The sequence below is a fragment of the Kogia breviceps genome, chromosome 3, assembly GCF_026419965.1.
Source record: "Kogia breviceps isolate mKogBre1 chromosome 3, mKogBre1 haplotype 1, whole genome shotgun sequence".
NCBI classification, from domain to species: domain Eukaryota; kingdom Metazoa; phylum Chordata; class Mammalia; order Artiodactyla; family Physeteridae; genus Kogia; species Kogia breviceps.
The window spans coordinates 2,871,381-2,888,043 of NC_081312.1; the positions used below are offsets into that span (position 1 = coordinate 2,871,381).

The 16,663-nt window shown below is 45.6% G+C and overlaps 1 protein-coding gene across 1 annotated transcript in view; it reads right to left on the reverse strand.

The window, feature by feature from the left end:
* The window catches only part of RCOR1 (REST corepressor 1), a 114,621-nt gene extending 101,313 nt beyond the window's left edge, over nt 1–13,308 (reverse strand). The window contains exons 1-2 of the mRNA XM_059058253.2: nt 12,761–13,308; nt 12,626–12,685 (exon numbers count right to left, since the gene is read on the reverse strand). Of these exons, the coding sequence (XP_058914236.1) occupies nt 12,626–12,685; nt 12,761–13,058 (358 nt within the window). The 5' untranslated portion in view covers nt 13,059–13,308. The remainder of the gene's footprint in view (nt 1–12,625; nt 12,686–12,760) is intronic.
* Nucleotides 13,309–16,663: the final 3,355 nt, after the last annotated feature.

Sequence of the window (16,663 nt, forward strand, 5' to 3'; positions counted from 1 at the left end):
CAGAGATCTCCTCCTTGTGTATTCAGCATAGTACTGATCAGCACATGCCTGGGAAGAAAATACTTGAGGTTTCTGGATAAAGAATTACTCAGAAGAATAAAAAGAAGAATCCATGAGGCTCACACAGGGCCAAGAAGAGTGCCTATTCCCAACAGCCAGAGTGGAAAACCTGAGAATTAAAGGACTATTGGGTAGAGTAGGTACTCAGAAGGGTTTTGGCTCAGTAGTGGGAAATAATTAGCCCTAGACTAACTGCTGCTCTGATCCCACCTAACAAAGCTTAAAAAAGCAAAATCTGAAATGAACAAACCATGTCTAAGGAACTTAACCATGTTCCAGAACAAAGCGCAAGAATATTTATAGGAATATAAAGATACCCAGCATCCAAAGTAAAATTCATAATGTCTGGCATCCGAACAAAAATTACCAAACAAGCAAAGAAACAGAAAAAGACAACCCATAATAAGGAAAAAAATCAATCAGTTGATACCAACTCAGAAATGAGATGGATGGGAGAATTTGTAGATCAGGGCATTAAAACAATTACAACTGTATTGCAAAGTGTTTGAGAAGTTTGAGGCAAGGCTGAGTATGCTCAGGAGACCTGAGATACATTTAAAAAGCCCAAATCACACCTGAAACTATCACAACACTGTTAGTAAACTATACTTCAATTAAAAAATGAAAAATTTTTTGAAAGACCCAAATCAAACTTCTAGATATGAAACCTGGAAGATGAAAAAAATACATGTATTAACAGCACATTAGACGCTGCAAAAGACAAGACTAGCAAACTTAAAGATATAGCAATAGAAAGCATTCAAAATGAAAGAGAGGGGCCTCCCTGGTGGTGCAGTGGTTAAGAATCTGCCTGCCAATGTGGGTGACAAGGGTTCGAGCCCTGGCCCGGGAAGATTCCACATGTTGCGGAGCAACTAAGCCCGTGCGCCACAACTACTGAGCCTGAGCTCTAGAGCCCGCAAGCCAGAACTACTGAGCCCGCACGCCACAACTACTGAAGCCCACATGCCTAGAGCCTGTGCTCCACAACAAGAGAAGCCACCACAATGAGAAGCCTGCACACTGCAGCGAAGAGTAGCCCCCGCTCGCTGCAGCTAGAGAAAGCCCATGTGCAGCAACAAAGACCCTACGCAACCAAAAAGAAATAAATTTATAAAAAAAAAAAAAAAGAAAAAGACTGAACAGAGCATCAGTAAGCTGCGGGACTTCAAACAGCCTAATATATGCACACCTGTGTATGTGTAAATATGTATAGTTTACTTTATGTTAATTAAACCTCAATAAAGCTGTTTTAAAAACCTAACCTTTTCAGGGCTTCCCTGGTGGCAAAGTAGCTAAGAATCCACCTGCCAATGCAGGGGACACAGGTTCAAGCCCTGGTCCGGGAGGATCCCACATGCCACAGAGCAACTAAGCCTATGCGCCACAACTGCTGAGCCTGCGCTATAGAGCCCAAGAGCCACAACTACTGAGCCCTCATGCCACAACTACTGAAGCCCACACGCCGCAACTACTGAGCCCACATGCCACAACTACTGAAGCCTGCATGCCTAGAGCCCGTACTCCGCAACAAGAGAAGCCACGGCAGTGAGAAGCCCACGCACCGCAATGAAGAGTAGCCCCCGCTCGCCATGACTAAAGATAGCCCGCACAGCAAGGAAGACCCAACGCAGCCATAAATAAATAAATGAAAATAAAGATCCCTTAAAAAAAAAAAAAAAGGCTGAGCCTTCATATTGTTTATTTTTTAAGTCCTACATTTATCTTCAATAGAGCCATATATCTTAATCATCCTTTTGGTTTAATTAGGTACTAAATAACCACCTCAAAAAACAAACCTCTCCAAGCTTCCAATTTCTACTTGCTTTCTCAAGAAGCCTATTTTGAATACCTTAATAGCAATATTTTAACAAATACTCCACTAGAGGAATTCAGTACACAGCCATCATAATATTTATTGGCTGTTCCAATATCACATTTCATCATGCACCTTGATTAAAGAGGCAAAACTACTGAACTAATTATAAAAATTAAAAAGGGGCTTCCCTGGTGGCGCAGTGGTTGAGAGTCTGCCTGCCGATGCAGGGGACGCGGGTTCGAGCCCCAGTCCGGGAAGATCCCACATGCCGCGGAGCAGCTGGGCCCGTGAGCCATGGCCGCTGAGCCTGCGCGTCTGGAGCCTGTGCTCCGCAATGGGAGAGGCCACAACAGTGAGAGGCCCGCGTATCGCAAAAAAAAATAATAATAATAAAAAGAACAAAGCTTTCATCAGAACCTCCAGATCAGTGCTGTCCAACAGCACTTTCTGGGATAATGGAAATGTCCTACTCGGTGCCATCCAATACAGCAGCCAATAGCTACATACTTGAAATGTAGCTAGTGTGACAGAACTGAATTTTTAATTGTATTTGCTTTTAATAAATTTAAATTTAAATAATTATAGATCACTAGTGGCTATATTACTGGACAGCACAGCTCAAGACAATTTAAAAGAAAACCTAGATTGAAATTCTTAAGAAAGATCAGCGTTTTCAAAATAATTTTTTAACATTTACAGCTTATATATATTAATTTTTAAATTAATAAACATCATAAAATCATAAACACAGAAAAACTCCTATTTTTAAGGCTTGGCTCAAAGGACCACTTCACCTAAAACTTCTTCCTGGCTTCTTCAATGCCCCTCCTCCACCCCAGGGTCAGGTGACCCCGTGACACCATGCCTCAAAGCACCCTCCGCGTGGGGTGATGAAAACACTTTGGAACTAGATGGCGTGGGTGGTGGGTGCACACAATGTACATGTACTAAATGCCACTGAATTCTTCACTTTAAAATGGTTAATTTTATGTCATATGAAATTCACCTTGATAAAAATAAATTTTTAAGAATGCATCTAAGATGTGTATCTCTAATTCATACAAATTCATTACTAAAAAGGCACAGAAAACAGGGAAAACCAGCTTTTAAGTGCAACTTTAAAGCTCATTTTTTTCCCTTGGGTTTCCATTTTTTAACTAAACTTGGTGCTTAATTATCAACTGTCCATTACAAAATGCCTATTCAAGGTAGGTCAGTCAGTGCACACAAATGTTCCTATTAAACAAGTGAGAAGAGAAACCTTTAGATATTGAAACCGAATTGGTGGCTCAAAAAACTAAGAAAGCAGAAGCACATGACACCACGAAGACTTTATGGAACCGAGTAAGACCAGACTAGCCAAGTACTTACCCTACTCTTCTTACCATCCTGATCGCCCTATATCCACACTAAGTCTGAAAGCAGAACTAGCCCAAGCCCAGAAGCTTCTATGTCAGTAAAGCAGGATCTGCAATCTTCAGTAAGAGTATGTATGTGTGTAAAACAGCACAGTTTAAGTGAATAGAATGTTTAACCAACACCCCAAATTTTAATTAATCTTTTCAGGCATAAATAGGGCCATCAGGTAGTATTTCTTGGTCACTAGATGAAACTGCTGAAAAGGATAACTATAGCCAAACTTCAGGAGCAGAGACTCACCCAAGTGCCCTCGGTATAAGTACGAGGCAAACCTTGGGGTTCTGGGCAGACAAAAACTAGTCCTTAGTTAACTTACACTATGATCAAATCAAACACGGCAAACTTCACAAACAGAATAAAGCTTACAATGTTCTTTAAGTATACTCTGGTCTTTGAAAAATAGAATACAATTCACTAATAACACCAAGAAATATATACTTTGGGGATTTTGGGGGAGGCGGGGCAGGGTTAGTTTGGTTTTTGTTTTTTTGATGGGGGAGGAAGGATGGGAATGATATACAAGGAAGGAAAATTAGTTGTTGAACAATACTAACCAGATAACTGTACAGGTGAAACCAAGGGGTTTTTTTTAAATGCTCTCTTAGATATTTTAATTAGTGTATCTTTTCACACTTTATTAAGACCTGGTTCTTAAATTCATTCCACAGTCAAGTTCAGTACGAATCTGTAGAAAAACATATGGGGGGATAGATATTTAAATGCTATACTCAACTGTTAAACTAAAGGGTAACCAACATAACAGGGTCCATTGTAACCTTATGTCATCCAATCGCAAGAAATCACTCCCCTCAAAAAAAAATTGTATTTTACACTCTGAAAGTGACTCTTTTGACATACATGGAGTAAAGCAACTCATTCCAATTTGCCCCAGTCAACCAAGCCAGATACCTCCCATTTTATTTGTGTTTTCACTGACAAGAAGAGGAGGAATGTAACTGGACATGAAGCAGGCTCTGGCAACCCTAAACATAAAACTCCACAATACCTGGGACCACATGGAAACGACTAAGCAATTGATCCAATAAAGTATTGCTTTTAAGTGTTTTTTTTTAAAGAGGATTTCTTGCTGGCTCTCCCTGAAATACACTAGATTGAAATTTGACAGCAACTTACACTTAATGGGATCTTGGTGTTTTTCCTTTCTTAGTGACATATAAAATAATGGTGCTTCTGACAATGGCTGGCATCTTAGAATGGGTTACGGTGGGCAAGTTACTAGGTTGAACCATAACAATAAGCCTCTCCATGCCTCTGTTTCCTCATATGGAAAATGGTGATAACTTTATCTGATATGACTGTTGTGATTGTTGTGTTAAATCATTAACAGGTATAAAGTGTTCAAACCAGTCTGGCACACAGCCAGCACTACACTAGCCTGGCACTGACAGATCATTCCTTCAAGGGTCTCCTATTAGCCGCACCTCCCCATCCACACACTCGCCCACTCCCTTATAATCAGTGACAAACCCATAAGACAGCTGAATTTGGTTTTAGTCCACAGCACGTTAACCTGTTATAGGAAACTAACTGCCCATCACGGAAACTAAAGCTGTAACTTTAACCTCTAACTAGTATGCTGTTATAACTAGATGTTGGACAGAAATTAAATCAGAGCTTTTCAAGTCATAGGGTACTGAAATTTAGGTCAATCGGTTAATAATTAGTACACCAAATGAACTGAATGAAGTTGAAACATAACAAAAAAAGATGTGTCAATTCTCAGTGACATTCATCTTAGAAACCAGGAGTCCTAGTGACAATTATTATAGGAGCTATGTACCAAGTCCAATCTCTGAGCAGAAACATATCCAACCTGGGATATATTTTTACTCCTTCCTGAAAAGAAACTCAATCAACCCCCATACTAGAGAGAAAACAAAAAACTCTACATATGTAACCCTAATAAAGGATCAGTATCCAAATATATAAAGAACTCCCACAGATCAGTAAGAAAAAGAACACCCTACAGAAAAAGAGCAAAAGATATATTCAGAGAAGGAAACCAAGTAGCAAAAAAAACACATAAAAGCACACTTAACCTCACCAGTAATTTAGAAAAATGCCAACATAAACCACAAAACAACAGTACTGCAAAAAGTTAATAAACCTAACACCTTAGTGAAAATTGGGTGAAGGAAAGGAATTTTCTGTGCCTGTTAGTGGCAATGTACTTGTTTGGAAAACACCAAAGCAAATGAATATGCCCAAATAATTCCATTTACAAAAAGACTTTGACAATAACAAAACATATTGCTTTTCACACATAAGTACGCACTGAAGTACAAAAACACACGTGGGCATTCTGCTGGCTCTGAGAGCGTGCCACTCAGACCTCCCTTCAAGAGAGAAAGAGCTGCGAGAAGTGTAATCAGCTGACAGCCCCAGCTGCCCAGCACCTTTGGGGTCCACTGCAGCATTCATACCAACGCCAGGCCAATGACTGAACACAGCCGGCATTCTAGGGCAGGCCCTTTCCTGCCCAATGCACTCTAAACAAACAATCTGTGCTCTGGCTGCACTGCACTCTTAGGCTCCTGGATCCAATCATCAATCATCCTTCCTTCTGTTTTCCTTCACAGGTGTCACACCTGCACCCATTCTGAAGGCTTTGCCACCTAACCTTCTTCGTCTTCTATCATCACAGGCATTTACCCCATGACACCCTTGCACGTCTAATTCTATTTTAGCATCTGCTTCATAGAGGATGCAAACTATCACAGGGATAACAAAAATCAACTTCCAATTAGTGAAGGCAGGAGTGGAAGGACTAGCCTCTACCTGCACCTGAAGCAAATACGTCCTAATATCAACAGTGTTTAATCACAGTGGTGGGCATGTAACTGTAGATATTATTTTCTTTTTTATTTGAATGGTTTTTTTAAAATAACTCTATCTTTACAATTCTATCCTACCTTATGGTAATTTACAAAAACATTCCAACATCTAATCACTATCTAATCACTTCAATTTTAGAAATTTAACTCTTACTCCTGGTTCTAAAATCATGCACCCGTATTACCGTTCCCAATTATCGTATGCAGTAACAATGCTCTAAAACATTAAGAGTTTTAAGTTTGGCTTCATTGGCCTCAAGTCTACCTGGAGATACGTTTAATGACTGAAAGACAAATACAAGTCACTTTGTCTCCGCAGGCCTTACTTTCCTCAGCTAGAACACAGGAAGGCTGGACTGGGCAGACACCACAATATTCTCTCTCATTACTCCAAGGAAGGGAAAATCCAGAAATTTCAAAGAAATATGTCTACTGTGCGATTTTTACTAAGATCACCATCTTTAAAGAATTTGACTAATTTGAAAAAAATAGGAGTTTTAGGGTTTACTGTCAACATTTCATTTAAATGACATTTTAATGTTATTTTAAAATATGTCTCAAGCATTTTAGCAAAACACCTTTTGTCACCTTAAACCATTCTATTTTTTAAATACTTTTTTAAAAAATCACTAACAGAAACATAAAGCTCAACCAGAAGACAGATATATGTATTAGAAGAATTTCCATAACACAAAACAGAAGAAATTGTTAAATTACAACTATTACCCCTTATCATTTCTAGGGTCACAAATATTTTCCATAATTGCTATTTAAAGCTGTAGGAATTAACTCACTCCAAATCACTAAATCAGCATTCAATCCCCAATTCCTACCTTATTCAGACTTTTACTGTGCTGCTACAGAGATTCCCTACACAAAAGGGATTTCCAGCTCTGTTTTAAATATAAAAACCAATACAAGCCTTATTTCTTACTTTTACATTATGCATGGACCTCTAAAGAAAGGCTCAGAAGAAAGTGAGGGCTAAATTACAAATTAATTACAACAATCTATATAGCAGAGAGTAAAATATAAAAAGTAAAATAAACTGGGGGAGAATACAGTAACTTGGATAGACTTTAATGTTTCATCTCCAAAGACTAAGAAGTTAGTTGCAACTAAATTGCCCCATAGAACTTTATAACACCATGGAAAATAGCTTTTTAAGAGTAAGCCTAGGGCTTCCCTGGTGGCGCAGTGGTTGAGAATCCGCCTGCCAATGCAGGGGACACGGGTTCGTGCCCCAGTCCGGGAAGATCCCACATGCCGCGGAGCAGCATGCCCGTGAGCCATGGCCGCTGAGCCTGCGCGTCCGGAGCCTGTGCTCCGCAACGGGAGAGGCCACAACAGTGAGAGGCCCGCATACCACAAAAAAAAAAAAAAAAAAAAAAAAGAGTAAGCCTAAATTTCTTCAGTACCAATGACTTTCAACACTGCTTTTAAAACAACGCTACCCTGATCAGCCTCAACCAGCTAACCTTTGAATCACACTCATCACCCATGGAAGGGAACATTGCGGCAGAAGAACCTCACCTCAAAAACATTAACTCTCAAAGACAAGAACTTGAAAGTTTAGAGCAAAAACTCCCTAACTCAGAACACAGTTAATGTGTACTTCACTCTGGCCCAGGGATGGATTCAAGGTTTCTTTTGTACTATCCAGAAATTTGATCTGAACAGGTTTACCTATTCTCTCTGGATCTCAGTGTACTTTTCTGCTATATAAATGTATTGGACTAGTTCTCCCTCTTCCAGGAAAGAATATTTACCTAAATTGCAGCAGGTAACTTAAAAGTAATCATCTTCAAATATCTCAGTGCATGATTCATTCAAATCTACAGCTTCATTATAATTCAGTCTTACCTCTGCAATAAAGCAGGCAATGGGGGACCACTGCTTGGCAACTGAAGTCTCCAAAATGATAATTAGAATAAGATAGCAGACAATGTTTACTTAACACTCACCGTGTGCCAAGCACTGCGCTGGACATTTTACATGTATTAGCTCAGTTAATTTCTTCTCCTGAGGAAGAAGTTCCACTACTTCCATCTACTTCACAGATGAAAGCAAAAATAAAGTAATTTGCCCAGGGGCAAAACACAGCTGTCAAGAGGCACTGCCAAGATCTGAACTTGGGTTTGACCATTCTCATAGCCCAAGCTCTCACAGTCTACTGTATACTGCTTCTGACAGAAGCCGTAAATTAAAAAGATGACTATAACTGACATAATCACAGGCCACAAGTGAGGGAAAGAATCCTGATTCATAATGGAGGAAACTGAGGCTCCTGAGATAAAATGACAAGCTCGACCTTAAACCACCTTCTTAACCACAGAGACAGGGCATTCAACCTCCCGACAACCAGTTTTAAGTATCTCCTACTTTTCACTACATCATGAAGGTGAGATCACCACTCACAGGATTTATCATTACCCTGACCTCTCATTTGGGTAAACACTACCTCAAAGTACGTCTACATCACGAAGTATTCATTGTAACTTATGAATTTTGGGGTATCTTTAAAATTGAGTTTTACAGTAAAACTAAAACATAGCAAGCAATGTGTTTAATGAGGAACACAGAACCACCAGTAAGAAGAAATGAAAAGCAGGTCAAGACACCCTCTTCAGAAAAATTATTCCACATTAAAACATAACACATTTTATTAACACAAGTCAACTCTGAAGTGACAGTTGAGCCAATGACAACCACAAATTTTCTAATCTGATTAAATATACTGGATTCAATGTTCCAAATACAGGGTGCATGTTTAAAGTGCTATTACCTCAAAAATATTTACCATTAACATTTCCTCTTCTGTAAGAGTCTTAGTTTTACTATTAGTGAACTGTGATACTGAAAACCAGCACAGATAGAAGTTGACAGTAATAGCACATGCTGGGACTTCCCTGGTGGCACAGTGGTTAAGAATCCGCCTGCCAATGCAGGGGACACGGGTTCGAGCCCTGGTCCAGGAAGATCTCACACACCGCAGGGCAACTAAGCCTGTGCGCCACAACTACTGAGCCCGCATGCTGCAACTACTGAAGCCCGTGTGCTTAGACGTAGCTCGTGCTCCGCAACAAGAGAAGACACCGCAGGGCTTCCCTGGTGGCGCAGTGGTTGAGAGTCTGCCTGCCAATGCAGGGGATGCAGGTTCGTCCCCCGGTCCGGGAAGATCCCACATGCCGCGAAGCGGCTGGGCCCGTGAGCCATGGCCGCTGAGCCTGTGCGTCTGGAGCCTGTGCTCCGCAGCGGGAGAGGCCACAGCAGTGAGAGGCCCGCGTACCACAAAAAAAAAAAAAAAAAAAAAAAAAAAAAAAGAAGACACCGCAATGAGTAGCCTCCACTCACCGCAACTAAAGAAAGCCTGCATGCAGCAACGAAGACCCAACACAGCCAAAAATAAATAAATTTTTTAAAAAATAAGAAATAAAAATAAATAAAAGAAACCAAAGACAACTCAGCATACACTACGGCACTGAGTATGGAAAGACAGTCTGGACCCCACGTGAGAACAAAGACTAAGTTAAAGATATGGAACTGCATTCTGGTCTTGTTTTTAAATCTAACAGATAAAACTTCTTCCATCATTATAAACACAGATGTTATTTTAACTACCAAGTTCTGATCCAGTGGTCCAGTTTAGGTCTTAATTAGATAATAAGAACTGAATCAGCATTTTAGGACGGCACTCAGTACTTGTGAGGGATGACAGAAATGAATCTTCCTTGGGCTATACAGGGAGTATCAGGTGGATCTAGTTTCAACCATTTGCTTTTAAAGCTAAATAGGGTCAAGTTGGGATACTGTGGGTAAATAAAATCTGACCTGAAAAAAAATTAAAATCAACTTCTTCCACTCATACATCTTTACAGAAATAGTTTTTTAAACAAGCAGTTTCCTGATGAGTTTCACACTTACCGGTCTGTTCAAATTTGTAAAAATAAAAAAACAAATATTCAAAACTCAGGCAGGGAAAAAAAAACCAGTAACAATCACAATCTCAATTCCATGTTATTCCTAACTTGCACTCATGGAAAGAAACTGTCTTAAGTCTAAAGATGGAAAAAATTTTTTGCCATGAAACAAAATTGGTGTATCATTTCTATTCCAAAATGGAAGTCTCCCCGTCCCTTAGATTTTTTAAAATTAATTAATTAATTAATTATATTTTTGGCTGCATTGGATCTTCATTGCAGTGCACCAGCTTCTCATTGCAGTGGCTTCTCTTGTTGCAGAGCACGGGCTCTAGGCGCAAGGGCTTCAGTAGTTGTGGCTCACAGGCTCTAGAGCACAGGCTCAGTAGTTGCGGTGCACAGACTTAGCTGCTCCACAGCATGTGGGATCTTCCCGGACCAGGTCTCAAACCCATGTCCCCTGCATTGGCAGGTGGATTCTTAACCGTGGCGCCACCAGGGAAGCCCCATCCCTTAGGTTTTAAGTTAAATGAGAACACACCTAAAAAAATAAATCAATAGAAAACAGTGAAGTCCTACAATTTCCAGCCATACCTAGGAATTCGTCCCACTGCTCAGATTGGCAAAACAGGGTTTCAAATTATCTCATGCCAGTTAGATTCCTTTCCAAATTAAAATAAACACAATATAGGAAATAAACAAGACCCAATCAACTGGCAGTAAGACCATGCAGCAAAACATTTAGAGTGTTGTACTTTTCAGAGTGGCAGGTCTCTCGCAAATGTATGCTTGCATCTATTCCATCAAAATTGCAAGGACAGCTCAAAATATGATCCTATTACATGTGCTATTTCAAAGCGAACAACTCCATCGAAATCAGGCTCATTCCTAACAATGCTGAGCTAGACATCAATATTTACAAGAATGTCAGAATTCTAATTCTTGCTGCTGCCATCAAACATGCCCTTGTCTTTAGTCACATCCAACATATTTAAATAAAGCTTTCAAAACGAATATAAACAAAATGTACCAAAAAACTGTCCAACCTACTAAAACTAAAAGATGCATACAAGTTGATTTTTTTTAATATGTGGGGGAAACTTGGTGACAAGCTTTGCTTTATGTTCTGTGTATTAAAACAAAGATGGACTTGACCTACAAAATGAAGATAGGGTCAACTGTAACCAAAAAACAGTATGCTTCCCCTGGTGGCCAACCACGGAATGGAGAAGGCATGCACAGAAGAGAAAAAGCCTTGTCTCGGAGTTCCATCCTGTCACTCTTATAAATGAGAAGTGACTACCAAAAAAGGAAGACGCGGGGGAAGGGGAAACTATCAAAAAGACTCTACCAGAAGTTAAAAGGAATACAAACCTGGGCGGTAGACTACATATACTTTAAGATATTTAAATCAACAGACCAAAATGTAGAAGGCAAATACGGGAAAGGTTATTTATTTCCAGAGTGCCCAAGAGCTCACTCAGGGATCCCTATGTATTTTCACTTCAAACAACACCCAGAGTTTCATACCTAAATAACAGCTTAAGAGCAATCGCCTTTTTCAAGGGCTAGATCCTTGCAATTTTCTGCAGTCTTGTTTCCAAGGAAAAGCATTTATGCATTTATCTTCTCAAACTCGTGGTATAACCTACATAGAGAACCTTCAGTTCTAAAGCCCTCCAACCAGGAGGACTGTTAACTCCAGTTCCACAAGGTTCTCTTTTGAGTTTTATTTCTGAAAGAAAACCCACGTCCTTTCAAACATTTTCCATGCCAACAATCTTTTAAAGATAATCTTATACGGAGACAGGCTAGAATCTCACTGACGAATTCCTTTGTCTGATTGGATTTTTCTGGTACTTTAAATGTGCTTCCACACAGAAGAGCAGCAAGAGTAGCAAATGTTCCAAGCTAGGGGGTAGGGATTTCTTGGAGGCGGACATCATATGTTAGGCTAAAGCTTCTGAAGGCTCTAATCTTTCACAACCCGTTCCTTAAAAAAAGCGGGGGTGGGGGGGAATACACACATTTACAAATAAGTCCTCAAATCAAACTGCCACCAGCCAGTCTCTCTTCCCCGGGCAGGCGCCCTCTGGGAAGCACACTTCTTTTATTAACTGGTTTTGGGAGATCTCAGGAAGGGAGGGGAGTCGGGGGCAGGCAGGAACCCAGGGGCCAGCAGGACGAAGAAAGGGCATGGGGAGCAACCTTCCGCAGGGGAGAAACGGGTCCGAGGACGTCCCAAGCTCGGGCGCTCGCAGGACGCTAACTCTCCGGCGCGGCCGCCCCTGCCCGGCCCCGCCGCGGCTCGTGCCGACCCGGGGACGCCGGAGCCCCCGGGCCAGGTGGCCAGGTGTGGCCGCGCGCCGCCGCCTCCAATCCGACCCGCCACAGCGACCGGGGCCTCCCCGGGAGCAGGCACGCCGGCAGGACACGCTTGCGCGGGTGTCTCCCCGCGGACAGCAGGACCCACAGAGGCAAAAAGAAAGTTGTCCGAGGCCGTCCGCCCCCTCGGGTCGCCGGCCGGCCGGCCGGGCCGGGGCGCTACTCACCGGGGTCGAAGTCGGGCACCACCGCCTGGTACTGGGGTCCGACCCGCATGCCGCCGCCACCTGCGGGGAAGCAGAGAGGAGGTCAGCGGGCGGGCGGGCGAGCGGGCGGGGGCGGCGCGGGCGGCTGCCACCTACCGTGTTCCTCGTCGCTGGACGAGCCCGAGCTGCCTTCCTCCCAGGAGTTGCTGCTGCTGTTGCCATTGGGCGCCGCCGCCGCCAAACTTTTATTCTGCCCATTATTGGGGGCGGCGGCGGCCGAGGCGGAGGCGGCGGTGGCCGAGGAGGCGGCGGCGGCCGAGGAGGCGGCGGCAGCGGCGGAGGCGGCCGAGGCGGCGGCCGAGGCGGCGGCGGCCGAGGCGGCCGCGTTGGCCGCGTTGTTCCTCCCTCTCCGCTTCCCTGAGACCTCGGGGCCCTTCTCCACCATGGCCGGCATCGGCGGGGGCCCGGGGCGGGCGAAAGTGGCGGGGACTCGCTGCTCCTGAGGAGGGGGCGCCTGGCCGGGGGAGGGGGGTGAGAGCGGGCGCGGAGGCGGGCGGGCGCGGCCGGAGCTCGCGGGCGCGAGTTGGGGCTGGGGCGGCCCTAGCGGGCGGAGAGCGGAGCCGCTTCAAGCCCCCAGCGCCGAGCCGAGCGCAACTTTCGCTCTCATCGCCGCCCGCACTTCACTGGCACTAACTACTCCAGGAGCAGCGAGCGGGAGGGGAGGGGGGCGGGGCCTGGGCGAGCGGGGGAAGCCGCGCGCAGCCCAACCCGGCGCGGGGTGGCTCCGCCTCCGGCGTGCTCCCATTGGCTCTTGTGGGATTTGGACGGCAAGCGGCAGCCAGATTGGCTCCGCGTACCCGTCAGTCCAAGGGGCCGGGGCGGGAGAGCGGGGAGGGGGAGGCTCCGGGCTTCCGTTGGTCAGGTTCGGTTGACGCGTATCGTCCGCTGTACGTGGTTTGAGGTTTGCAATCTCTCTACGCCCCATGATCCATCTCTCTAGGCAATAGCGAGGAGTTAGCTGTCCTCCCCGCCCCCTCCTTCTGCCGGCCCCCCCTTCACCTGCGCGCACCCCCCGCGGCCTCTGCCCCCACGTTCCCCGAAGGGCTCCACTGAGGATCCCATCGGTTTGAAAAAGTAAAATATACGCGATACGAGAACAGAAATTGAATGCAAGGTTGGGACTACTTTCCCCCTCGCGCGGAGGATTACATCTCACAGTTTGAATGGGTTCTATACAAAGAAGGGAAACTAATTGGAAGAAACTAATTGCGCCCCCACCTTTCTCAAGGGATTTGGGGGTTAGCACCGGGGGAACCCTGGTGCAGGGGACAGGGTTCTCAGGTGACAGTCACCCCCGGAGTAGAAGAAAGCAGTGTAGGAGCTCAGGGGGTTTAGTGGAGCTTTCTGCTAATTTGGTGGGGGGAGGTTGGAAGTCGCCGCGATTGCCCGAGCTTCGGGGCGCGCCGCGCCTGCGAGGCCGGAGGACAGGGTCCTCTGCCCCTGCCCGGTCGCAGAGTCGGGGCGCGGGGTCCCTGCCGTCCCGGATGGCCGTTTGGAGAGCTGTGAAGGAGCCGAATTGTCACAGGGGGAGGGGAGCACTTAAAAATGGGGTGGGGGACTTACAGAAATGGGCTGGGGTCCGGGAAGGGTAAAGAGGAAGAAGCTGTTTTCATCCCAAGCCTTTGGTGGGGGAGGAGGGTCAACTTCCTCCGAGGCAAGAGCCACTTTTCCGGATCTGGTGCCTGCCCTGCCTCCCCCACTCCACCGCGGGCACCCAGTGAGGGAGAGCTCGAGCCAGCCCGAAACATCCTTGCCCCGGAGAGTGACCACCGGCCGACACGGGGCTGCTTTTATAGCCGGGGGGGGGGGGGGGGGGGGGAATGGGAGAGTGTGTGACTCCCCTGGAGGTCTGTATCTGCCCCACCCCTACCGATCCCCCTAAACAACACGCTCTTCGTGCATAATCAGGAATAATCAGGAGGCGAGAGAAGGTCTATAAATGAAATATATATATATATTTTTAATGCAGTGGATGGCTATTTTTCTTTTAAGTTACTTCAAACCTGAGCTTAATATGGGGACAGTTTACACCAGCTCTGGTTATAAATAGCTACGAGGAGAAATCTGAAGTTTTATGGTTTTAAAGCCGGAATAAATAAGCAGGATGTTCTCCACGTTTTTTGCAGCATGAGCCATCATTATTACTTAAGTGAAGTGACCATGTTCAATTCTGCCTGAATGAACTGTAAGAAAAAGCGCTGGGAGCCCTCCCCATGGAGGAGAACTACCCCCACCAAGTTCAGGGTCGCAGCTCCTGGATTCCCCTTAAAGGGACACTCATCTCCTAGGAGAGCCCAGGTAGTGCAGGTGTGTGCCCTGGGATACTCCCCACTGGGTAGGATGCAGACAGCAAAGCCAAGGGTTAGGAACCAGAGGTGGCATTCCCCAGGCTGAACCACCTGGCCGAGGACGGTGACTCATCTAGAGGCGAGCACTGTGTGAGGAATGAGGTTAAGAGCACTCTGCCCTGCTCGCTTAGTGTCTGTGAAGTTATACCACGAGACTCTGGATAGACGAGCCTACAAGGGCACAAAGGTGATACTGAGTCATTTATTAGAGCAGCAGGAATGGCACAGCACATGGGGTCACCAGCACCACCTACCAAACCCCAAGGCTGGACCTACTTCCTGGCTGGGTTAGAACAATGGGTGCATCACTGGACCTTCCAGCCATTCACTTTTTTCAACAAATATTAACACCTAACATGTGCCAGGCCCCGTTCTAGTTTGACGCCAAAGCCACACAAGATGCCATACTGGCCTTGACCCTCTCAGCTTCCTTGTCTGTAAAACACAGATAATAGTAACTACCTCCTGGCCTGGTGGATTTTTTACAGATTCCATCTCTCCAGCGCCTCTTCTTCCATCATAGGGAACCCCTCAACCTGAAGGAAACCCCCTTTCCTGCCCCTGCCTATTGTTTGGGGTGGGGGAAGGTGGCCCCCACACAACCCTTCTGATTGGGAATTTGTGACCTCAGAACTTCAAACTGGCATTCCATAGAGTCAGCAGCCCCACCATGTTTTTCGGTGACACTCTCTCCCACCCTCTGAGACTAAGAGTTCACACCTTCTCTCCTCCCCTCACACTCCCCACAGCCCCTTCTGCCCTCACTCCCAGCCAGTGACCTCACCTCATTCTTCAGTGGGAAAAACTGAATCCATCAGACCGGCTCTCATCTCCCAGTCCCCAAACTGACACATCTGCCTGCCTGGCACCCCCTCCCCCTCAGTCTCTCCCATCCCAATCTTGATCTCAGGCACCCACTTCCGGCTGCCCTCCCCTCGCTGCTCTCCTGTACCATCAGCCTCTCTCTCTCTTTCCCCTTGGCTAGCATTTTCCCAAAACAAGGGGAAAACCTTTCCCTTGCTCCCAAGCCCCTTTCCGCCTCCTCCGCATTTCTCTACTCCCACGACAGTAGACAGAAAACTCCAAAGATGCGTCCATACCTGCCTTCCCCACTCCCTCCCTTCTCAGTCTCTCCTCACCCCACCCCAGCAGGCCTGTGTGCCTACTCCTACCTATTGCTAAGGTCACCCACAAGCTCCTGGCTGCCCGATCCAGCAGTCACTTCCTGGAACACTGGCCTTCTCAGCAGCACCTGAGTCCACCACTCCTCCCTCTGGAAATTCCCTCTCTAGTCTGAACCTTGGTTGCCCTCCTACTTCACAGACCGCTCCCCCTCAGTCAGTCCCCTGTGTAGCTTCCACCCTCTCCTTCCAACCTGTAGTTGTTGGGGTTCCTCCTGGGCCCCCTTCTCTGTGCCTGATGCATAGTAGGCATGCACAGTAGGCACTCATTAACCGCAGAGGGATAAATAATGAAAGGGAACACAGGCTGCCGTGGGTGGTGCACAGAGCAGGAGCCAGTCCTAGTGCGGGGAAGGTTCCTGGCACAGGTGAGGTCCGACCAAGACAATATGAAATATGCCCTATAAGGGGGACCTTTGGTTTTGTCAGCCCAGCATCTCCCAAGTGTCAACCCCGTCCGCCACATCCTC